Source organism: Melanostigma gelatinosum (assembly GCF_949748355.1).
Source record: "Melanostigma gelatinosum genome assembly, chromosome: 14".
In the NCBI taxonomy this organism is placed as follows: Eukaryota; Metazoa; Chordata; class Actinopteri; order Perciformes; family Zoarcidae; genus Melanostigma; species Melanostigma gelatinosum.
In genome coordinates this window covers 15,918,301-15,944,374 of record NC_136647.1, presented here as the reverse complement: position 1 = coordinate 15,944,374, position 26,074 = coordinate 15,918,301, and the positions used below count along the sequence as shown (strand labels likewise).

Here is a 26,074-nt window from a genome sequence, read left to right as displayed (position 1 = left end):
AGGGGGGGGGGGGGGGGGGATAAGAGGGTTTTACACCATTTTCACAGAGGGCTACAACAAGAGGGACATTTGATTTCCAGCCCGATTTCTTTCTTCTTTTTTTGAGAGATGCTTGACTGAAATATTTATGAACCATGGTGGACTATCAGCCATCTCTCATTGTGTCACCAGCTTTACACAATGGCAGAGGCCACGGAAACTACATTTCTGAATACAAAAATGAGGATGAATTTCAGAGATTAAAGAAATAATAGGCTCTAATCTTTTAACTTTTAAATACAACTTGACTAGAAGAAAACAAATATTCATTCTTGCTTAAAGTAACAAAGTACAACCTTTTCCTTTTAGCTATATTCTACAAGACTGCAATGCAAACAATCAATCACGGATATCATTTTATTTGTTGTCTGAATTTGTCAATCAAGTTCAACGCGTAGTTGGCAAAATTATCTTTGCCATCATCTCATTCCTTGAATATAAAAGAGTATACATGTTAAATTGAAAGAGAATGTATTGTACTGTGGGGTGAACTATGAAATTATAAAATGAGCAAGTAGCTGAAGTAACCTCATTTTCCCAACATCCAAGCTCTCCATATCAACTCAGAGACACAAAGACAGAAGTGGGGGAAAACAGAACTGAGCCAAAGGCTTCGTCATTGCCGTTGCCCTTGAGAAACAGGGATTCTAAATTCATGTGGCATTCCTTTATTACTCACTCTGACACGACTCTTTAAAGCTCCTGCAACGATTTTTATATTAAAAACATACAGACGTGATTCTGTCACACACGCACACACACACACACACACCCCCCCCCCCCCACACACACACACACACACACACACACACACACACACACACACACACACACACACACACACACACACACACACGTATCTGTTATTTTGATCTAGTGTTTGCGCTCCGTGTTTTCAGTTGGTCTGAAAACCTCCAGAGTGTTTAATTCTGGTTGTGATAAAAATCAAATCAATCAAAGCGGCTGACCTCATGGATCGTTCATGAAGGAGTCACCTCTAAGCTCACTCTCACAGTGTCCATTAGCCTCTCTGCGCTCATTGTCAGCTCTACTTCGACTGAGTGACAGTTAGCCAACCTGGCCAAATTCATTTCGCTGCCGCCGTCGTGCGACGTGCTCATCCTGACCACTGTCTCAGCTTTTCCAGGCTGTTGCACTAACACTGCTGCACACATATTACCTCAGGGACATCGGCCTATGGAGGGCAACCTTTTTTCTGCCTCATGGCAGACCTGAGCCCACTACCCATGACAGCTTTCGCGTTCGAAACATGTTGTGATTCTCACTTAGAGCTTGAAGTAGATGGTTGAATTAGCGTTTATGGTGGACTTGTCATTTTTGGATCTTGTTGCGACACGGTTTAAAATTGGGCTCTGAGCAGTGATATTTTGGATTCATATTTTTTTTATCTCCTCTTTTTTATCAGTACCGGCCAATGCACAAAACATTTAGCTGAATTGAATAAGCTTGGATGAAGAATTTCAAATGATTTGAACTTGACTTAAATTGATTCAAACCTGAATTGGCTTTAATAAGTCTGTTAAAACCGATATGCAAAAAGAAATGAAGACTTTTTGCTTTCCCCATGCACCTTGGAAGTAGGTGAAGTCAGTAATCCCTCTTCTGCAAACACAAGTGAAAGTTTTTTTTTTCTTTTTATCTTACGGAATAATGACCATGACCTGCTGTTGGATTAGCATGCCTCTTTTATAGTTCTGCTGGGGAATGAATCAAGATGTTGCTCCAAAAATGTGTCAGTGCTTCATTATCCAGACAGTTTAACTACACGCAATCCTCCCGAGGTTCCTTCACCAGATTTAGCTGCAGATGCTGTTCAAACCCGTTGAAGACATAAAGCACGGCTGTCGGAGTGGCTTACAGGCACAAGGCAGACACTGAAAGAGGATGAGTCAATCACGCAACAAACCATGAGTGGAATGACCCAGACAGATTCAAGAATTACTCAAAAAAAAGGTGTCTACAACCCGGGCGCAGGTTGACGAAGAAATGACTAAATCAAAACAGACCCCTGTGCGACTGTGTTTGTCGACAACTGAGCAAAGTAACACAGCAGGTGACCCATTTTTCAGAGAAACATCATTAGACTAAACTTGGCTTTAAATGGAAACACAACAGCGGGGGATGCTGAATTAAGATCCCATCTGGTGTGAACTGAGACCTCATAAGTCAACACTTAGCATGCAATTTGATTTTCTGTGTTGGAGTTAAAAGTTTATGAATCGATTGTTTTTTTTTCCAGAGTGGATGGAAATAAATGTGCTTCAAATACAATGCACTGTGCCGTGTGTTACTCCACAAAGACCCTTTGCAGTGAGATGCACAGATGTGCAGCAATGAAGGCCGGTGTGTAATCATTTGTTATGGTCTCTTTTTTTTATTTTTAGGTGCTAAATGTGAGTGCGTTGGAGGGGGAGCAGGTGACAGTGGAGGACACGGGTGGCCGGGAACCCTTCATCCTTGCCAATGAGTCAGTCTTAATGAGGGGCCTCGTACTGCGCAGCTGGAGCAATCAGATCTCCATCCGGTTTCGGAGTGACCAACAGCACAACTCCGGCTTTCTCCTGCTGCATTACCAAGGTGAGCCAGTACCATAGCTATGTTGTCACTTTATTCAAACTGTGTCCAACTACATACTGATCAGCTTAGCCCTGCTCACAAATGGGTTCACATTAACTATGTTGGTGACATATTGGGAAAACAGCTCTCAGTCAGTATTATTTCGCAGTACTTGTTGCATTTGCTCGTACCACTTTTGATCAATGACCCATGGACGTGTACTGGCTTTTCCAATACTTATCAGTCAGAATTATATGGCATGAGGGAGGATAGCTTGCCATTGGAATTAACACATTCAATAGTTTTGTGAGCATTTCATTTCATTGGCCTTTGCAGAGATTAAAACCAGAGAGACAGAGCGTCACTCTAAAAACCACATCCACCGGAGGGAAAAACAATCAGCGCCACAATTTGCTACCAAGGGCTGAAAGCTGCCTGTAGCTAGTAAAAAAACTTTGGATTTCATCATGCAAAAGGATTGTTTTAGCACCTTATACCAGGTGTGCAGTTGACCTAAAATGATGATTAAAATGATGAAGTTAGCCATCAGCAAGCTACTGTAGTTAGCTAAGGCACTTGCGTACTGCATAGATTTCTGATTTATCCACATTATACCACATGATGCATGCTGTCGAACTAGTTTCAGCTCAACTTGCAGAAATATAGTTACCCTAAAACTGACATTTGGACAAAATGCTTGCTGTACAGGTGGATCCCCTCAGTTTCCCCATTCTTCCTGCCTGTATCCGCCGTCTTTTGGTTCGGCAGCTTCTAACTTAGTTTGGGTTTCTTTACCCTGTCGGTAGTGTCTCCCACCACAGAGCAGCTTGAATGCGTTTGCTAGCACTTTCACGCATTACAAAGTCAATGGAGAGTGATGAATTGTTGTCCTCCGGTGTAGGCGGGACTTAATTGCGCCCTGTCTCTATGCAGAATGAATTATTAAATGTGATCAAATAGTAACTACATAAGAGGGTTACGTCGGCCGCAAAACCTGTCAGCAGATAGTTATTGTATGTTGTCGGTGAATATGATGGCCCATAAATTCCTCCCTTTCTCTCGCTTATTTTGTGCGTGACATTGATCTTCCATGTCCGCAACAACGTCTGTTTATCTTAGCAATCACACAAAGTGGCCAGCAATTACATGCCCCATCGATTTGAGTTGATGGTGGAAGCTGGTGGACAAAACATTCATTCCACCACATTACTGTGGCACTTTCATCAGCTGGCTGGAAAATGAAAGCGCCCATCAAAACGGCGGCGCTGACGTGAGATAAATCAGCCCGTCGCTGTTTGATGTGTGAATATTGCGGTGTGTGGTCAGGCTGAATGATGACAGCGAGGGGTCAGCGCAGATCATACAGGGTTCTGCATTGATGGGGACAGATTGTGACAAACAGTTGAATTTCAGTATAAGTCCTATACAGTATTGTGGTGCAATATTTTCCAGGATATTGTGTGCCGTCCACACCAGTCATGTGTTTGTTAATCAGTTAAATAAAAATATATAATGATCAAAGCTGTAACCATCTATACCCTGGATTGCATTTAAGTGAAACTGAGGACGACCTGAGTGGAGATTTATTTTCTTTTTTATGATCAATATAGTCAAAGTATTGCATATGATTTCAAAATGTTTGCCTCAAAAACACACTCCATTAAAAACACAGCAATCTCAGCAGGTGAAACGCAGAGTTACAAAACTAATTAGAAGATGCACATGTCAAACATGTCTAAATTGCTGTACTAAATGTATTGCATGCAACTAATTTGCTGTTCTATTTTCTTGCAATTTAATTGAATTGTGTTCTATATCATAACCCCTCTGTGATTTCAACTGGGATAAAACTCGTACATGGACGATAGTGTACATGTAAACCTACACCAATTGACCATATCAAGAAATGAAGCTTGCGTTTCATTAAATTATTGGACTTTGAAAGGATCAATTCTCGCAGGGGATGTCTGGCTTCGGGCACCAACATACTTCTCTCAATATTTTGTTTCAAAATAACTTAACTTTGATACAAAAAGAGCTTCATCTTAACATAAACCTTTACATTTTGTCAGGTGACATATTATTTAGACAAAAGTGCAACAGGAAATATACAGGCATGACATACGACGCGTGAAACAGAATATCGTACAGATTTGTAGTTGTTTTTGTTTGTGGGAGTATTTTAAGTGTAGACTATGCAGGTATGTCCAGGAAGAGAAGGAGAGAAAAATAAACAAATAAGTCAATTAATCAATTGATAGAAAGAGGTTCACTAGTCCTGGAAGGACGCATGAAGTCAACTTAACACAGCACCTCTAAATAATTTCAGATAGATCCTGTTGTGTCTGGCGCGACTGTATTCCTCTGCACCTAATGATATCAATTCTTATGACCTTATAAAACACTTTCTCCCAGACATATTTCTGTATTGTAATTGTTGCAATAGTGGCATATAAAAACCCTGCAGTCAGATGTGTGGCGGTTATCTTCCACCAATAAACCTATTTGCTTTGGAATTTCGATGGGACAAATTTAGTTACTCTGATGAGAAAAAATGCCGTGATCCGATTTCTAGAAGAAGAGGAGACATATTGGAGGGGGAAAAGATATTTCAATTTGTGTTCCTCTCCTTGATTAGCAGAGTTTCACCTTGTCCTTTATAATGGGCTGTGAGAAATGTGATTGGACAAGCGTGAAGAAGGAGACAGAACTGTGGAGAGACGGATCTCGACTCAGGGTAATTAATATCTGCTACAGCGCTGGCTCTGCCTGCGATGACAGACTGATGGATGCCTCTATAACATCAGCAGTGAGCCTGACACTTGGAACATGATTATAGGCGTGTTTTACCATTGAGATGCATAGTGGGACGTAGGGGTGTGGGACATGAGTAGAACATCTTCATATTTATCTTTTCCCTTAATACACACACATATACATGGAACAGATTCCGGGTTTTTTTTTGCAGGAAATTATATTCTTGCACTGCATTAGACAAATTACATTCTTACTACATTTGTAGTAAAAATGAATTGCAATTTAAAAAATGTTACATACACGATACTTCTTCCTAAAGCGCTAGCACCCGAATGTGCACACTAAATAAATTCAGAACATGGAAAAGAAATCACTACCATTCTTGCAAAAGCATAACGATGGGTTAATTACAGTGCTGGCATGCAAAAGTATTCTTTGGCAAAAAGAAGAATTCTACCAGTAAATGCTATATTTTTTATTTTTTACATAAAATGGTTCAAGTAATCCAGTCATTCATTTAAAAAAAGGTTTGTTTTTTTACGCATGAGCATTGTGGATACCAACACATTAACTCTGCATATGCAAATTAAATTCATTAACCACAACATCTTTGTTTTTTAGTTTTTGAAATGATTGCCACCATATTTGACCTCCGGACATCTACAGGGGCGCTTGAATTGTCAATTCAGGATTTTAGTAGATCATAATCGATGGCATTGCCAATGCTTTACAGGAATTATCGGCCAGAAGACTTCTACCAAAACTTGTCCATGCATTTATCTTCAGCAGACTGGACTACTGTAACGGTGTGTTTACAGGTCTCTGTAAGAAGTCTGTCAGAAAGCTGCAGCTGATTCAGAACGCTGCAGCTCGAGTCCTCACTAAGACCAGGAGGGTGGAACACATCACTCCAGTTCTGTTGTCTTTGCACTGGCTTCCTGTCCAACAAAGAATTGACTTTAAAATCCTGCTGTTGGTTTACAAAGCACTGAATGGTTTAGGGCCAAAATACATCTCTGATCTGCTGCTACCTTATGAACCATCCCGACCCCTCAGGTCGTCTGGGACCGGTCTACTTTCTGTTCCCAGAGTCAGAACTAAACATGGAGAAGCAGCGTTCAGTTTTTCTGCTCCACATATCTGGAACAAAGTCCCAGAAAGCTGCAGGTCTGCTGAGACCCTCAGCTCATTTAAATCAAGATTGAAGACTTTTCTGTTTGCTGCTGCCTTTAATTGAACCACATTCAATTAATATATTAATCAATTTCCTGCATTTCTGCATTTTACTACTGTATTTTATTTCTTACACTGTTCTTAATTGCTGTTAAATCTCCTTTTCTTTTGCCTTATGTTTTGATGCTTTTAATGGTTTTAAAAAGACTGCACAATATGTCGCCATTTCCTCCGGGACCGAGTTTGTGCAAGGCGTACACTATAAAACGCAGATCGGCAGAGATCTTTTCCAGACGTGGTTTGTGTGCGAGTAATTGCAGAATTGCGGCAGTGTATGGTTGATTGCGTGCAGCGTAATGTCTCAGGGAGACATCGATTATTGTTTCAATGTATGTTTTAATTCTCCTTTACTTTTGCCTTTATGCTTTTAATGGATTCATGTGAAGCACTTTGAATTACCTTGTTGTTGAAATGTGCTAGACAAATGAACTTGCCTTGCCTTACCACTGGCAGTGATCCACCAATTTGCCAACAACTTCTCAGTAGCATTGATGAGATGCCTCTGGTCCAAAGTTATATCTCTTTAAAAGTCTTTATTGAGTAAATGACCATTAAAATCGAGTTTTTAACCCAACCACATAAATACCAATAGACCATATCACGGCAGAACTGTGGTCTGGCTTTCTACAACTGAATCACTTTCCCAGAGACAACACTATCGATCTTTCTGTAAAGGGTAATGCCTTGGGGCACAGCCAGGACATGAGGCTTAGATACAGTGAGTCACACTCTCCCACAAGTCACCTGCTAATTGCAGGACTGCGACATAAAAACAACAACAACTAACTAGAGATGACAACTCATCAGCACAGGATTTTCTCTCCTCGGAAACATTTTACTCTCGAAATGTTGATGTAACACATTGAGGATAATATTCTCCAAATACACCGTCATTAAATATAACAATCGACACTGCATTCATTGTTTGTGTTTGGTTTTCTGTCACCCTGTTTCATTATCTCCTGGCCTCACCTTGCCAAGTTTTATGTCATTCCAGCTCTTTACCTTCGGGGATTCAGGGGACACGTGAAATACAACATTATTAGGCCCAAATTGAAATGCATTTTATTTGTCTGCCCAAATGCGGTGGATAACTGAGTTTCACTGGCTTCCTCACCTCATCCATTGTGCCCGAGTCAACCATATTTGTCCATTATTGGTTGAGGAGCAGCATTCCCGATTGGCAAATGAAAATTGTTCATGCAGCAGAATAAGGCTCATTAATGGGAGGAGTGTGTGAGTGAATGCAGGAGTCGCACCAAGTGTTTACTTCCTTTAAATGATTTCCTGTGCAACGTTCGACGGAGGGCTGAAGAAACCGTAACCAATTATTGAATCTGAAGTACAGATTCAGGGTTCCATATTTGTTGACAAAAAAAATACTTGAATTTCTGAAAGGTGAGAAAGGGCAGGAAGCAATCTCAACAGAAATACTTTATATTCAAAAGAAGCCAGGACAAATCCATCGCTCATGCACAGATAAGAGGGGGAGAAAGAAAGAACGCACGACAGGATGTGTTCCTCTTGAACTCTTGTGAATAAGCACTGAGAAATGACAAAAATATAAAAAAGGGAAAAAACACACACACATTTAACTCATGTTCAGATGCCTGATGATTATGCATTGGTTATGACAAGCTACACATAAAAAACTACTTCCTAACTCCAAACTGTGCCATTTAAATCCCAGAGGCTTTAAGTTAGTTTTTTCCTCGTTCTTATTCTTTCATGGACACCTACTTTAAAACAATATTAAAGTAGAGACCATCCAGCGATGGGATCAAACCAGCTTCGACGACAAATCAGACCAGGGGAATAAAGTGAGGCGGCCAATGGCCCCTTCCCCACTACTTCCGGTGCCCTTGCTCTGACCACACCCATCTTCGAACTTGACATTTCATTTTAATCTCAACTACACACCCGTGAAGCTACAGTAGGTGTCTCTGGGACCACATTTTTACCATGATCACACACACACATACACACACACACACACACACACACACACACACACACACACACACACACACACACACCTCTTTGTTGCCTGCATGGTCCTTCTGTCACAAAAGGAAATTGAAAAAGCTCTCCTGTAAAGCTAGATGTGCGGAAACAAGCCGGGGAAAACAATATCAGCTTTGCTGTTGTGGCAAGTACCAATACATATCACTTATAAAAGATGTTTGTCAGACGTTTGTCAGTGATGTCTCCTTACTTTTTACCTGTGATGCCTTCCTTCATCTAAAACCGTGTCATTTTGAGAGAAACATGGGAACGCAGTTGAAGAGTTTTTCATTTTATAGTCGCAAATACTGGCTTTTAAAACAGTTCCTGTGATTCAGAAAACATACTCTCTTTGCAAAAGCTGAAATTTGAGGAGAATTGCTAGTCCACACAGTGAAACTGAAAGGTTTACATGCATATCACCATTGTGACCATTTCCTCCCCTCGACAAGGAAACAATAACTAAAGACGCATCTGTTTCCCGTGGCCCTACAGTACCATCAGCTAATCTACCTGGCTGTCTGCACCGTGGATCTATTATTTATAATGGCAAAACAATCAGACTTTATGGCCCAGCACCACATATCCTGGAATGGGGGCTGCACGGATTTTAATACTTCAGGAATTGGCTCCACATTTTTTTTGCCTCCGGCTCTCCCGCCGCATGCTCAATAGGGATGTAAATGCTGCTATGATAATGGCAATAACTAGGTTCATTGGAGCTAGTGATAAACTATGAATTGAATGGATGACCCGAGGGCAGTGTACCTCGTCCCTGTGGCTCACTGATTCACTGCAAAAGAAAGGCCTGTTTCATTATGGTGGAAAGCAGTGGCTTGTGTGAAAGAATAAGCGGTAGTCGGTAGATTTAAAAACACAGTAGATGGGGGGCAGCTTTGCAAGCCTTTATGGCCATTATGCATTTAGGGCTGTTTTCCCTTGAGTTGAAGTTCAAAGATTGATAGAATAACATGATTGAATACCCAGTGGAGCATCAAGGTAACGCTAGAAACATCACTAAAGGAGTTGTTGTTTTTTGGACATCTTTGAATGACAATGAATGAAAAGCCCTTCACATTCACGTTTGATTTCCTTCGTCAACAGAACAGTAATAGGATGTTGCCATTTCTACTTCTTTGATTCATGCCACTGTCGATTGCAGTGATATAGTTCTGTGATGTTCAATCAAGTAAAACAACAGCTGGATGTAAACAGAAACAGGTAACACCTAAACTAAATTTCTATAGACAGGCTTACCCCAAACAACCCTTCAACTATTAAGCTGTAAATTGCTGTAGTCCATGTCTTCATTCTGTAAACAACAAACATTAATCATATTAACATAAGTAGATTAAGGTGTTTACACTACGTAGCCCGTGCCCGATTATAATCATAATTGCTTTTAAGACTGCAAGTACATTTTCAGCGCAGACGGGTCTTTCGCAATGCCCTTTTGCTTATTGTTTTCTCCTTCCAGTATTAGCTCCTATTAAATGCGTTGCATATCCTCCATTAAGCTGCAACACAACATTGCATCTTGCAAAGTTTGAGTAAAGTTGCGGCTTTTAACCGCTTTCTGTAATTTTGCCGGTGCACAATCACACTGCGATTGTAGCACAAGCCAAAGCGGGTCCAATTAGTTTGCGTGTTTTGTTCTTCACACATCGGTAGAAGTTTAAAAGTTTTAGTCTGGTCATTAAAGTACCTACACTAATGAGGTAGAACAGTGCTGCCGTTAGACAGGAAGAGAAGGCTGTTTAATAGCTTCCATTACAGACTTGGTTAGCTCACTCCATTATCCATACGAACTCCATCCCACCCTACACCATTTATTCAAAAACAAGGACAGGACAACAATGCAAAGCACGACCAGGAACATTGATCTTACCCCGCTGGAATCACGACTCTTTGACAATCACCGCGGAGGCAATTCCTCCTCCCGCGATCACATTACGGCCCAATGATGTTCAACTGATGAGGAGCATTTCCATTTGTCAAAGTATTTGCAGTGGCCCTACACCGTGCCACACGGTGATGTTAATTACAGTCGTGGTGCAAACATCTCTGCACATTTGCATACTGCATGAACTGGTAAACTGCAATTCATTTAGAGCCGGGGGTGTTTATAGACAAAGTTGATGGTTGGTCTGTGTGTGTGTGTGTGTGTGTGTGTGTGTGTGTGTGTGTGTGTGTGTGTGTGTGTGCGTGTGTGTGGGTGAGAGCGAGTGAGAGAGAGAGACACGCTCTATGCTTATTGGAATGGAAAAACTATTTGTCTTTTCCCCCATTTATATCTAAATGCGTATGGGTGCTCAGTGGTGTTTTGGAGGGAAGACAACGTGCACAACAATGCAACACAACAGCAGGGGTTATACAGTACACAATGCAGGACACAGAGGATTATGTTGTGGAGACAGTTAACATTGTTGGCCGTTTGTTTTGGCCAGAATTGGAGTTTTGTGCAGAATGAAACACAATGTCATTTTTTACATTGAAAATCTCCCTCAGGCCTCGGGGACGCTGGTAGAATATTAAAAATGTGGGAGAAATGTCAGACCAAGCAGGTCTCTGGATGAAGTGTTTCATCATCAGATCATACATGAAGTTATTTCCACTTCCAGAACTTGGAAATTTTAACAAAAACTAGTTAGTGGACTCTCTTCTCTGTGAGGTCTTGTGCATAACTAGTTACACATCGGACAAACCACAACACTGGCAGAACCAGATTAGCATATCTATCCTCCGCCATAGTAAGTCACTGAATATTCATTCAAATAGCGCTCATCAAACAATGCATTTCCGTTTCGAGGATGTTAATTACAGGCCACAGCGATGCCAAAAATAACACGAAAACATTTACTCAGTGCATTTATTATTAAACTGTGTCCTTTGCACTCTTTTCATGTTGGACTTTCTTTCCTCTCCAGCCTTTGTGCTGAGCTGTGCATTCCCCAAAGAGCCTGCTGGCGGAGAAGTTTCCGTGACGCACCTCCACCCCGGCGGAGAAGCCGACTTTCGCTGTTTCACTGGCTACAAGCTACAAGGTCCCAAAATGCTCACCTGTCGCAATGCAACCACGCCTTACTGGAGCGGAAAGGAGCCCCGATGTGTGGGTAAGAAACACAGGTTTTTTTTCCCAGACAAGAAGTAGCTCATTAACACTAGAAGCAGTTCAGGGCATCGAGGTAGCCCCTCACTAAACTGCAACTAAAAAAACAAGTCCACAATGTAATTAGGCAAAAATAATAACTTGCATTTGCAAATGCATTTATCCAAATGTTTTCTAAGACGATAAATCCAAATTTTTCAGAATCCAACCGAAGCAGTTTCTACATTTAAAATATGCAAATGCAATTAAACTTAAAAATGTGAGGTATATTGTAAGCATTCCTCTCCTTAGCTTTCCTCTCAGGTGATTTTGATTAACGGGAGCCTTCACCAGGTTGTCTCCCATCGAGTCGGTTAGTTACTCTCCGAGACCAAATGAGTGTGTGTGCATGTGATTAGCAGCGCGGGGAGCTATTCTTTGGAGACTGGGCAAAAACAAGGCCATTGGACCCGGCTGCCTTAATTAGATCTGCGCTGCATGACTGTCCTTCTCCTGCTGGTAGAGGCTCATCTGCCAGTTCCAACCTTTCTCTGTGCCTGCCTGCAGCTGCTCTGGACCGATAGTGTGTTTCCTCCTTTCTTTACATCCATATGTCCATCACACACTCTTAGACCCAGGTGAGCCCCCTAGTGTAGTCTGGCCACAATCCACTGGATATTGACGCAATCTACGCTCAGACAGGGACTTTACTGCAAACCCCCCCTCCTACCATGATTGGTGTCATTACCTTTCTCATATAGTCCTACCCTCCAACTCTTTGTCTCCTTCCTCTTTTCTCTCACTGTCTTCTCATGCAGCATCCTGTGGTGGAATGATAAAAAATGCCACCTATGGTCGTATCGTCTCTCCTGGTTTCCCTGGAAACTACAGCAACAATTTGACGTGCCACTGGGTCCTGGAGGCCCCTGAAGGCCACCGGCTCCACATTCACTTTGAGAAGGTGGCTCTGGCAGAGGATGATGACAGGTGGCGTATGCACACTGCAAAAAAAAAAAAAAAAAAAAAATCAATAGCACGTTTGAGAGATTGTGTACAAAGTGAATGTTGTGTATGTCTTCAGGTAATGGCACCGAGCTTCAAACTAATTTTGTCAATAACAGTATGCCTGTGGATAGAGGCTATAAATAACCAAAATCTTTAGGGAGTGACAGATGAATTTGAAGGGACCTTTTATCATTATAATCCTTTAACAGTGTTCTATCAAGCGGAGGAATTGGAGGGACTGCAGAGGGTAGTGAGTGGTGGGAAACAGCAATTGCATTACATTTTTCTCCAGCGACTACTGATCCACATGGCTATCGTCACACATGGCCATTCACCTCATTACCGAGTGGTGGAGAATGTTATCACAAAGTTATTATAGCCACAACTGGAACAGCGAGCAGCTCCCGGATAGCTTGGAACTTCGTTTTTAATGCTTCTCTTACCTTTCAAGGCTCACTTGCGTCTATTTTAAACTCTCATCCTCGTGTGTGTGTGTGTGTGTGTGTGTTTTCTTGTAGGCTGCTGATTAAGAATGGCAACAACATAGACTCTCCCCCTGTGTACGACTCCTATGAGGTTGAGTATTTGCCCAATGAGGGTGTGCTCAGTACTGGACGTTACCTGTTCATAGAGTTCACCACAGATGGGACAATGACCTCCACCGGTGCAGCAATCAGATACGAAGGCAGGTTTGATCATGCAGCTTGCAGAGCTTCCTAATAGAAAATCGGAACCTTGTCACTTGTGTCCAATGCCGTGTGCTTTTTTGTGTGTCCGCAGCTTTTGCCAAAGGCATGTGCTATGAGCCCTTTGTCAAGAATGGCAACTTCAGCGGCGGTGACTCCACCTACAGCGTGGGTGCGGTGGTTGACTTCTCGTGTGACCCCGGCTACACGCTGGAGCAAGGCTCCGTAGTGATCGAGTGCGTGGACGCACAAAACCCACAGTGGAACGAGACCGAGCCGGCTTGCAGGGGTGAGTCAACAGACCTCATCCGCTGGAGTAATTGCGCGATGTGAAATCTATTCAGAAATAATGTGCTTCCACTGCAGCAGAATTTAAGAGGCAGATAGATGTGACTGACCTGAGGACCCAAGGCTTTCCTTGTCTGCTTGATCATTGCAGGAGTTAGTGAAGTCCTTTTTATCCAAATATTAAAAAGACCCCTGGCAGTTAACCGTGTCTTCCGAAGCTGCTTTCCTCTGATCCATGATACATTTCCTTTTGAAATGATATCATTGATTTACTTTCATGTGTGCTTGCAGGGCAGACTGTGCTTAAGATTAAAAAGGCATACAATAGTTGACCTAAGATGAACACGACCACACTGCACCATAATAGCTACCCCTGAGCCCTTCCCATCGCTCACACACACACACACACACACCTTACTCTCGCTCTTTGTTGCCTGCATGGTCCTTCTGTCACACAGGGAAATTGAAAAAGCTCGCCTGTAAAGCTAGATGTGAGGAAATTTAATTTCTGCTCCTGTGGGTCATGGCCATCAAGCACTTTAGTGGTAGTATGCGGTTTCACAAGGTTCACGTCAAGGAGGCCGTACACTCCATTTCAGATGTGCTTTATTCAGCATTAAGACCACGTTTCCATTCTTTCACACAGCAGTTCATGCATCAACTTGTAGTTTTTCGGTCACCGTGTTACTTGCACATGACATGTTGCGTGATTATATATTTAGTTTGTTTGATTGCAATCAACATTTTCTGTGTCTAGAAATCTGTTACAATGCAAACATTTGTTTCTCAGTGTCAACCTGAGATGTTTGTGCATTGCAGCTGTGTGCAGCGGGGAGATCACAGACTCTGCTGGTGTGGTGCTGTCTCCTAATTGGCCTGAGGCCTACGACAAGGGGCAGGACTGCATCTGGGGTATCCATGTGGAAGAGGACAAGAGGATCATGCTTGACATCCAAGTGTAAGAGACTGCACTCAGGTGTAAGACTAGAAATCAGACAGGGAGGTCAGAGGAGGAGGTCAGATTGTCCGCGAGATGTCAAACACTCCATCTCAGGGACATAAACGCACGCACTCAAAGCTTCATTCTCCTCTATTATCTCACTCAGACAGACACACTACGACACGCACATGTGGAAAGTGTTTCTGTGGTTGCAGTCACAAATTAGATTTTTTTTTTTTCTTCTTCATCCGCTACATTAAGAATTCTGTGTTGCTTCCAGCTCGCTCTCTGACCAGATTAGCCAGTAAGCCTCCCTGCTCCCACTTCCCTGGTGTGTCTCTCAGAGTTGGCTTTGAAATGAATATGCTCTGGCAGTGAACTACTCTGAGCCACTTATACAGTACAGCCTTCCTAACTGCAATTCAACGCATGCACACAGGCGTTAAAATAGACACAGGCACACTCGTTTCTGCTTCACCCATCACTCTGAGGGGACATGGGTGCCCCGTCCAAACACACCTAATACAAGTTATTGCTGTTAAATGAAGTGTAAAATGATCACATTCCTCTCTTTTCTTCATCTTACTCTAAATGTTTCTTTAAAAAACTATCCAAGTGTGAGCATGAGAATCTGCATCTTTGTCTTATCTAATATGCATTTATCCGTTTGCCTTCCTTGTGATCCCAACAATATTTCCACGAACATGCATCCTGTAGGAAGCACAAGAACTACAACAGCCTTCAATTTTTTAGGCTTTCCATACTAGCCATTAATTCTTAGTATTTTCTGAACAGCTGATGAAATTGCAAGGTGTAATTAATAATGAATGAATGAATTATTTAAATTATTTAATCCAGATATGGGGTATGCACGCTGTGCAAGCAATCCACCACAGTGGTAGACCACCTAGAAAAACAAAATTGAATAGTGAAAATATAAATGATATTTAGTTTTTTGTATTTCCTAATTACTTTGGGCAGTAAAAAAAACCTGCTATATATTTACTACACATATCGTGTTTATGGACAAGAGCAATGTGCGTTTTTTTATTTAAAAAAAAAGATTAATATATAAAAATAAGCTAATATGAAAAAGTCACGTGCAATCATATTGCAGACCTGCTTCAGACAGACACGTTTGGTGGAGAAACAGTCTGTTTTGGCGGCAGTGGACTTTTTTTTGAAGAATTCTACAAACCATTTATGAATTGTTAAGACACTGGAAAAGAGCAAGTATTCCCTGTTCACTTCAAAATCGGGTAACAATTTGGGCAGAAACTGCCCTTCCCCCAGTGATCAAATGAAGCGGTCACAGCCCGTAACCATTATTGCACTTAAATGTTGCTTTCTTGACTCATGCAAGTATCAGCCTGCGATGTACCAGTGGTAAAATGTCTGATCTGATCATTTCAGCAAATAGACATTGGGATAACATTAAATGCATCATTTGACAACAGATCATAATTTTGTTTTGCGTGCCAATATTCAGTCAGAGTCAGCAGAGGAAGTGTGGATGATGGTTTTTGTAAAGGCTCAGGTGGTATGCTGCTGCATGGTTACAATCCACATAAAGCCTCAAACATTATCTCTCGGCTTTCAGGAACAGAGATATGAGCCATCAGTCAAATATGATCCACAGATCAAAAAGGGAATAATAGCGTTAGAGGATATCCAATAATACACAATGTCGAAATACCACACAGGAAGTTTATGTCACCCTGCTTTGCCTACCTGTTCTTTAGTTAGAGATCAACACTCATGATTATTGTCTGAAAGTCAACCAGTGCACCAAGGGTTAAAATTAAATATCAGAGGGATTCTCCCCCCCCCCCCCCCCCCCCCAATGCAGAAGTAAACCAGTTTGATTTGAGGTAAACTGATTTTCATTGAGAGAGATCTCTTCTTGGATTGCACCAGTCCAATATTTGTTTTAATCCGAGCCACACGAGGCCGCTCGCTGGAAATGAATGCTGCTGTGGTCAGCTTTAATTTATCTCAAGGTTGGTCATGCCTGGCCTTCATGGCAGTAGGAACCCACAGCTGTCTGATCCTCACAGACCCTCCCATTACCCTCATGTCCGATCCGCTCATCTTGAGAATTGCATTCTCAAAGGCTAGGTCAACTACGTGCGTTTTTGTGCATGCACTGTGTGTGTAAGTGACAAAAGGCTCTTGTGGATGAGAGCCGTCTCATTATAAGGGTGGGCACACACCTTTCCACATTAATGGGAATGTTTTCTGTATTATCATTCATCGCTGTGCTGGCAATTACAGTGGAGCAGTGTGCATAATGAGGACTGATTAATTAATTTAGGCCAAACAGGAGGGCTGGCTCTTTGCTAATTACCACGGAGCATGGCTCGAGCAAGAGCCGGAGACAAGAGGTTGCAGCTGATATCCCCACCTGTGGAACACAACAAGGTAAAAATGATTCACATGTGGATTTTAGAATTCAGAGGACATTGTTTCTAGAACTGTGTTTCAACACAGTGAGTAACGTCTGTTTTACAGCTGTAATGTTTTTGTCAGTTTACGGAGCAGGATCAGAGACATTTTAAACGGGACATACTGGGTTTATAGAGTCCTCTTGTGGAGATTCTAAGCATTACATGCCAATTGCAAGTATACTTGTGTCTGGGTAGGTGCCCGGGATGTTAATGGTCATTTTCATTTTATACCATAACCTTTTTTTTTTTTGCTGAGCAGAACAAATCAAATGTCAAATACGTGCAGCAATGGAAGTAGAAAGCAATTTCCATTCCGTTAGAGTTACTGGATGTTTGTCGGGTTCTTCAATTCAATTCAATTCATTTTTGTACACCCAAAATCACAAATTACAAATTTGCCTCAGAGGGCTTTACAATATGTACACATTTGACATCCTCTTGTCCCGGAACCCTCACATCAGAACAGGAAAAACTCCCCAAAAAACCCCTTTAACGGGGAGGAAAGAGGAAGAAACCTGTGGGAGAGCAATAGAGGAGGGATCCCTCTCCCAGGATGGACAGAAGTGCAATGATGTCATGTGTAGAACAGGAGAGTGAATTACAACACATTCAATGTAATTACAGCACATTCAACGTATGACACAACCACGACAGGAGGCAACACCTGGTCCAGGTAAACCCGGATACACAGGAACCTGTGAGGCGAGAAAGCACAGAGACTCTGGTGAAGAAGCAGGTCAATAATGTGCATTAATGGTATCGGTAGTATGAAATAGTAATGCGAGTAATAATAAAAGTGATATTAGCAGTTGGAGTCAGCAGGGCCATGGTAGGAGGAAGGACCAGGGTCCAGATGAAACCATGCTCCATGGAAACCTGTGAGGAGAGGAAGCACAAGGACTCCGGGGAAGAGACAAAATCAGGACTGTGCATTCATGGTATCGGTAATATGATTAATAATGTTAATAATGAAGATCGTAGTAGGTGTCAGCAGGGCCATGGTTGAAGAACCAGTGTCCAGATAAACTTCAGACTCAGTCTTCAGACTCGACAGGTCAGGGAAGGTGACAGAATGCCTGGAGGCTTGTACAAAACGCAGCTGTCATCCCCCTCATCTGCAGAATTGATTTCCTACCCTGGTTGTGCCCATATGTATTCTACTCGCCTGACTGGTTGCTTATTTTCTGCTCTTATTTATAGCAACATACAGCAGTAAAGTGACTGTCAAAGCTGAACTTCAATGTCTTTGTCTTCAAGAATAAAAACAATAAAGCATACAGAAAAAGTAATGCAGCAAAAAGTGCAGTTACTTTAAAATGGATGGCAAATATGAACTAAGGAAAATATAAGAGAAGGAGTAAAACTTTTTCCTTTAGAAGATTAGTTATCAGTTTGCAACACAGCATCAGGGCATGACTACATCCCTGTCTGTAGGGAAAACCTTTAGAGGAGCCAGGTGGGATGACATTTGGGTGGAGTGATTGCCAGGTTGCTGCAGAGAAGGCCGCTGAAAGAGCTTGTCGTGACTCACCACAGAGTGCTGGACTGAAGGGATTTCGGCACTCTTTTGTGTTGTCGCCAGCATTTCGAAAGCAACTCAAGCAGACAGTGGGAAAATTCAAAACCAAGGTTGACATCAGCATTGCATTTGAGTTAGAGCGACTGGGTTTTGTGTTGAAATAACTTCTGCAGATGTTTGCCTCAGGAGATCTGTCTTGTAATCAGATTTCATCAAATGCAAAAACATGTTTGTGGTACACAGTTGTAAGGAAATGAGGAATATCAGCAGCAATGCTATTGCGCTCCATCACCATACCAGATTATAGAAACTAGCAGCAGAATACGGGTGGTGGTGTTGATAATATACACCTTTGAGGGAAAGTAGAGTGCATTACAGTACAAATAGATCCATGTGAAAACTCTCTGTAAATGACTAAACATGTACATTACAGCAAAATGGAGCAGCGGGGGCTGTAACTGTGTGTTGAGTTGGATGAAATGCAGACTGGACGTTATCGCACGGTTTGAGATTGCCAACCGACAGTTCCACATCCCTCCTTCTAGGGTAGTGTAAATGCAGGGACACCTTTTGGGAGATACGGTGAAATACAGTGCAATGATAAGGAGGAGAGCCTTGTTAACATGAGCAGGTGGACGATAGAGCATGAATAGAAGTGAAGTGTGAGATGTGGAGATCGAAAAAGATGCAAACAATTTGGCGGTGGCGTTGCGCTGTGGACTACACCCATGGTTGTTTCTTTTTTTAATCGTGGCACCACTACTCCTGATAATTCCATGCAGTCATTAAGTGTGTGCAGGCTGCATCTCATCCGTAGAGTATGCCTCGAAAAAAGATGTTACAAATGTATAACAAAGAAGGGAGGAGTGTGAAAACAGCATTTTTGCACATGTATGTCATTTCTAAATGCGCATTTCCAAAAACACGAATTGTGCTGATGGCGGTTTGGAAATGGACACTGGCATTGTCATTCCTGTCACTTTCACCACAGCCGCTGATTGTTGGAGAACATGGAGGTGTAAATTGTCCCCATAGCTGTCCAACTAACCAGGGGGAGTAGCTTGTCACTCAGAACCTCATTTCACCGCTATTCATGCAGCTGGCATCTATTGTGTGTGTCTGTCAGGAGAAGCTGAAATCCAGTTTTGGCTTTTCCATTTCAGCATCAGCACAATGCACACAACCTATGCTTTTCACCTGCAAGCTTGCTAGAAGTACATATCCATGCAGTTCTGCCATCTGAGATTAAAAAAGGTTTCTTAAAACACATTTATTTATGAAGCAAATATTTTGACTTTAAAATTGACCTAAAGTACATCAACTTCCAGCTCGTATTTTTTGAGTTAAAGTAAATCAACGATAAAGAGAGATAAAGACAGGGTAAGAGACAATGACACATGATTTGAGAACAAGGTGTGATCACAGTGGAGCTGGCAATATGATTTTTAGGCATTGCAATTTGCATTCATGCAACATTGTGCGAAGGAAGTGAGAAAAGCTGCGGGGATTGTTATCGGTTACGATTTTTGGGAAAACGCCGCTTTCCTGAAAACAGTTTGATTGCTTGCTGGAGAGCTCATGCAGTGGGCGGGTGATTCATGGCTACAAAAGCATGGCTTCTACCTATGACGTGCATGAAGAATGGCACTGTGCCATTAATACTGTTAAGTTCTGTTAAACACAGCTTGGGAATGTAACACAAAACAACCCTACAGCCGATCTGCACTGCTGATTTGACTCCTGCCTTAAGACACATAAAGAGCAACTAGTTCCCCCTGCTTATTATATCAGCAGGGAATTACACATTCTCCATCCCCTGTGTGTGTGAATAAATGTCAGGCTTTGCTGATGTTCCATAAAAGGCGCAAGGACATCCGAGTCTCCAAAGGGAAAAGGTTAATGCATTCTTAAGTTAATGACAGCAGAGATTCTGTCCAACTGTGGCTCAGCTGCCTCATATTCAATTTTACATGTGAATTATAGCTAACATTTAGATGTTGAGATAGTTTTTTTGGATTATTTACTTATCCAAGGCCTTTAGTCCTCATTATGTTTCTATAATCCTGGTTGTCATGCATTGCATCTCTTTTTTTTTGTAAGCAAAAGGATAATATTTTATTATGCTCATATATTTGCAGATATGCAATTTAGTACATATTCATGAGACCGATGTGGGGGACGGAGAGACGTACATCATGAATAATTGAGTGTTTACTTCACATCAGATCCATCCAATATAAACAGAATTAATATTTTCCAAGTACTGCTGACGCAGTCGCCTTATGCCATCAGCAATGCTTTCATCAGCTGAAGAAGAGAGCAGTCACTTAACTGTTTAATGCTTTGTGGAAAAATGCACAGCAAACATGCCACACAACCACGGACATGGGGCGTTGTGTGTGAAAACCTTCATCTATATAACTAGGAAGAAATTGAACCACTTTGTTATGTCTCTTCTAGTCTCCACGTTGGTAAGAATGATCTGCTGACCTTCTATGATGGCGATGACCTGACGGCTAACATCCTGGGCCAATACAGTGGCACACGGCCACACTTTAAGCTCTACACCTCCATGGCTGATGTCACGATTCAATTTCAGTCCGATCCTGCCACCAACATCTACGGATACAACAACGGCTTTGTGGTCCACTTCTTTGGTAAGACTGTTTATTTATTTGGTCAGCTAAGATTTGACCCGGCATTGTTTTGTCCTCTGGTTACCTGCAGTACATGGCTTTCTGTTGGAATTAATCTTTGTGTAAAATTGTCACTGCAGGACAAACAAGAAAATAAAAAAGATTGTAACAAGCGTGGAATGTAAAGTGTACGCGTTCCTATAACCAACAGGTTACCAATTACAAAAAAAGTCTATTTGTTTCTCTGTCTCTTTGCCTCTTTCTCTTGATGTGCCTCTGTCTGTCTTCTGGCTTATCCCAGGTGCAGAGGATGAGATAACAACAAACACAGACACAAAATAATAGGGTGCACTTCAACATCAGCTGTTTTTGCCCAGTGCTTTGTGTTCTTGGCCCAGTACGCCGCAGTTAGGGAGGCGCAGATTGACTGCTGCCAAACCGCATGCTGTGTTCCTCCCAGCAAACATCACAAGCCTCTATTTACATCATCCTCCCAAACTGCTGCTGTTTAGTGCGCACAGAACTGACAATTTTGCAGTCGTATTCAATCCCTGCCGAGGAGGTTATTATATATCAATGCAAGGATTTCTTCAAGGAATGTCACTTTGTGTCCTTAACAAATACCAAATACAGAATGAACATTACACAAGAAAATGTACCAAGAATTTCTGCCTACCCAATACCATGGTCTTTTCTCAATGTATCTGCATAAATAGGTAGGATGTCTGTAATTTTCCCCATTCTATCTCTGCTATCTTCTACCAACACAACTGCTCCAACGTCAACAGAGGTGCCGAGGAACGACACCTGCTCGGAGCTGCCAGAGATCACCAACGGCTGGAAGAGCACGTCTCACCCCGACCTCATCCACGGCACCGTCATCACCTACCAGTGCTACCCTGGATTTGAGCTGGTGGGCTCTGAGATCCTCATGTGCCAGTGGGATCTCACTTGGAGCGGCGATGTGCCGAAATGTCAGGAAGGTGAGAGGAAGGGACACAAATCCTGGTGTTTTCTCCATTTGTTCAGCGAGTGAGAGGAAGACATCGGCACTCATAAAGCTTTCTCTCAGAACACTTTGTCTTAGCGAGCAGACTAGAATATGTGCAACTCAAATTGTATTGGTTTAGTCTACACGTCACGCTGACATCTAGAAATCTGAAGTTGCTCTCAAAATGGTCACAACTGTGTATCAAATGTTACAACTGAAAAATAAGATTTACAAATGCGTGCAATCCTTCATGCTTACTTTGGGTCTCAATCTTCACACAAATACCAAGCAATATAAAACAATGCACGCATCGCAACCTGAAAAATATTAATATATGTACAGATATTTTAATTCAGAGATCTGATCATTTTTGCCTGCAAAAAGCTTCCTGTCTAAAACAAATGTCTAAAACTATTAGACATTCTTTTATATTTATTTACAGATTGTTAAATGACGTGCCACCACCTGGTGGTCATGTGTTAAATGACATGCCGGGACCACGAACATAGTATAAATATTGAAAAAGACTATTTACAGTGGACACGAAGGGACAATGATGGGAATAAATCAAACAAATAGGACTTTCATCCAGGAGACCGTTTGTGTCCCCAGAGTGATGTTTAGTTACTGAAGTTACGTGTGTCACATGTTCATGTGCATTTATTTTTGAGTCCAATGAGAGATTGGTTGGAGAAAAATAATGATGGCAGTTAAGCACTGAAGTCCATTCTCTCATCAATGTTTTCTTTAATGTATTGAATATATTGAATTTCCACTGAATATATCCTGCTGATGAGTTCAGCAAATTACCCTTTGTTAAAACCTTTGTTACAAGTTCAGAACGTGTTTTTGTTTGTCAATCGAGATTGCCTCGTCAGTCAGTCCTCTTGAGTAGACAGCAGCTGCTCTCCTGGCAGGTTCATTGTTAAGACAGATTAGTCTCAGATGGGTTGGACACGGTTTTCAAAGGCTGCCACACCCAACTCCTGTCACTCTGTGTTGTTTCTAGAGGGTGAACACCTTCAGTTCACCCTGTTTCTAACTAAATTAATAAGCAGTATTTGATCCCTCCCTGGTCTTTTTATTTGCCCTTCTAGTGCTCTGCTTCTCATCATATTCCCATGATGTTTGCTTTGCTTTTAACACAGCATATTGGTTCATAGCTGTCATTTAACATCTGCTGGGTAATTGAGATACCCTCACCACATACGTGATCAATAAGAACAACTATGTAAACCATGGCCAGTTCACTCAACAGATTAGTTATTGGAGATTTGGGAATTGCACCAGAAAAGGCACCATCAGCAATCACTGATGAACTGGTTCCCTGAACACTACTTGAGGAATTGTCCTAAAGGGACCTAGATCACTGAAGCCCAGACTAGTCTCCTTGAGTGCTCCCTTGGGTTGGGATCTGGTGACTGATGGAGATGGCATGTGGTTCATGATTTTTACTGAAACACCAAGTGATCAAATCTTGTCTTGTATGGATAAGGTTTGGTAACTTAAAAAAAGTTGTGAACGATCGATCTGCCCTCATGATCAAATAAGGACACGGTCGTTTCCTGCTGTGATGTGTAACATGATACTTAAAAACCAAAGTAGAGGGAGGGTTGTGTCCCACAATGAATACAAACATGCAAACCGAAAACCAACATCTTTTGTAACAATAGCTCAGGAAGATAACTGGCAACCCAAGAAATAATCAGGGATCGATTATGAATCTGAAGAACCCTGTGGACAAACACCTCCGTCCTTCAGAACTGCTTTTGCAAATGTGCACCATATTTTCCTCTCAAGCCGTTCAGAGCTTAAAGAGACACTTCTACTACTACTACTACTACTACTACTACTACTACTACTACTACTACTACTACTACTACTACTACCACCACCACCAATGATAACAAATATTAATCATTTATTTTTGCGACGCATCAGTTTTGACGTGCCAGGACCCAGGAAATGTGGAGCACAGTCACAAGGTGATCTCAGGCAACCGTTTCATCGTTGGATCGACGGTACAGTTTATCTGTAATAAAGGCTACATCCTGTCTGGCAGCAGCCTCCTCACCTGCTACAACCGAGATTCAGCCGCACCCAAGTGGAACGAGAGGCCGCCCAAGTGTACCCGTAAGTCTAATCAGCCAAAAACACACAGAGGCATGGAGGCAAACGCACTTAACACTCACACTGTTTGAGTGCTTTGAATATAGGATTTAAACATGTTGTTAATGTTCTGCTCCTCCTGTTTCTTTGGTGACAAATCCCAACTAATCCACCTATAATGAGTTGTGTATTCTTTGCCAAAGGTCTTTTTAAAAGTTCAACGAAATAAATTGTCAATCTTGCCTTCCTTATCTCTGTTGATGTGCATGTTGCCTTTTTATATGTGTTTAATATTTAGTGTCAGTGTTTCTACAGTTGGAAAAAGATGCATTGCAATATTTTTGTGACGTGAGATATTCCCGCCTCTCAGCTGAAAAGTACGAGCCATGCAGGAACCCCGGTGCTGCCTCCACCAGTGTGCAGAGCTCTGAAAAGGCCTTTTACCAAGCCAGAGAGGTGCTCAGCTTCTCCTGCCACTCAGGCTACGAGCTGCACGGTGACGCCACCATCTACTGCATCCCCGGACACCCGTCCCAGTGGAATAGCACTCCACCTGCCTGCAGAGGTAAACCATGCACTCTGTGTAGCAAACCTTTTTTTTTTTGTCACATTTTGAAGCTCAAGTGCTATTGATTTGTGTTGCTGATGAATGAATGCAAGGATTTACTTTGTATGTCAGTAACATTATGCACTGTGCTCATGGTGCAAATATTGACTGAACTGCAATTGTGTTTTTTTTTTTAGCATCCTCAACCCAATATGAGAACGAACGCAGGCTAGATGGTGAGTCATGTTTTGGAACATTGCAGTATTATTATGCTGGTTTCTATGCATGCCAGCATGGCCGGAGGCATTATGTGTTCAGATTCTCCAGTCGAGGTCACTGTGACCTCACATCTCGTCCCATTCTCAAGCGATATCTCACAAACACTGAGAGGGAATTGCTTCACATTTGGTACAAACATTGTGTATTCCACAGAAATAATACCTGTTGTTTTTTTCCCACTTCTAGTTGTAAATATGGATTATAGCATGGAGGGAACCAATATTGCCCTTGCAGTTTTTATTCCGACCGCAATCATTTTGGTGGTTGTTCTGGGGATTTATGTCTACTTTGCAAAGTAAGTCGTGACTTTAAAACAAAAACCCAGTTTTATTTCATTTGAAATCAAATGAGCCTTCACAGGATGTTGCCTGTTTCTCTACTCTTAACTTAGACTCCAAGGGAAGACCATCAGAATGCCAACGTCCTCGCCACCGTATGACAACATGACAGAGGAGTCGGCTTTCGACAACCCGATATACGAGAGCGGAGTAAGTACAGATGTCATGAGCATGCAAGACGTGGATTCACAGAACACCAGTGTTCTGTCCTGATCCACTCCCATCTGGCTGCCATCCTATCGTCATCCATGGTTCACCAGCAGAGGGCGCCCTCCGCCTCATCTTTCATCACTAAGAGCAAGCCACATGATGATGTTTCTGCTAAAAATAGAAAGCAAGGACACTTTTCCTCACCTCACTCTGTGATAATTTTTCATCTCGGATTCCCATACTTCATTAACTTTGGTCTTGCAGTACATCATTCACAGTGTGGTGCGTCATCTCCTACCCTTGTCATATTAATGTAATATGTTCTATCCGTCGGTCACACCTTTTGTGTAACTGCACATTTGCCAGTCTGTGCATTGTTTTTTACGTAAAATCAAATCAGTATTACAGTGTGCCACGTGTTTCTGTGTGAACAGTGAATAT

The 26,074-nt window shown here is 42.0% G+C and overlaps 1 protein-coding gene across 1 annotated transcript in view; it reads left to right on the top strand.

Annotated features, from left to right (window-relative positions):
- sez6a (seizure related 6 homolog a) overlaps positions 1 to 25,696 on the top strand; it is a gene marked incomplete at its 3' end in the record, with an annotated part of 85,368 nt that extends 59,672 nt beyond the window's left edge. Inside the window, exons 4-16 of the mRNA XM_079283506.1 lie at positions 2,445 to 2,637; positions 11,538 to 11,723; positions 12,517 to 12,685; positions 13,222 to 13,388; positions 13,484 to 13,678; positions 14,497 to 14,635; positions 21,044 to 21,240; positions 22,008 to 22,202; positions 24,152 to 24,343; positions 24,690 to 24,884; positions 25,064 to 25,102; positions 25,332 to 25,440; positions 25,537 to 25,696. Coding sequence (XP_079139632.1) covers positions 2,445 to 2,637; positions 11,538 to 11,723; positions 12,517 to 12,685; positions 13,222 to 13,388; positions 13,484 to 13,678; positions 14,497 to 14,635; positions 21,044 to 21,240; positions 22,008 to 22,202; positions 24,152 to 24,343; positions 24,690 to 24,884; positions 25,064 to 25,102; positions 25,332 to 25,440; positions 25,537 to 25,696 — 2,136 coding nt within the window. The remainder of the gene's footprint in view (positions 1 to 2,444; positions 2,638 to 11,537; positions 11,724 to 12,516; positions 12,686 to 13,221; positions 13,389 to 13,483; positions 13,679 to 14,496; positions 14,636 to 21,043; positions 21,241 to 22,007; positions 22,203 to 24,151; positions 24,344 to 24,689; positions 24,885 to 25,063; positions 25,103 to 25,331; positions 25,441 to 25,536) is intronic.
- Between the last annotated feature and the right edge of the window lie 378 nt (positions 25,697 to 26,074).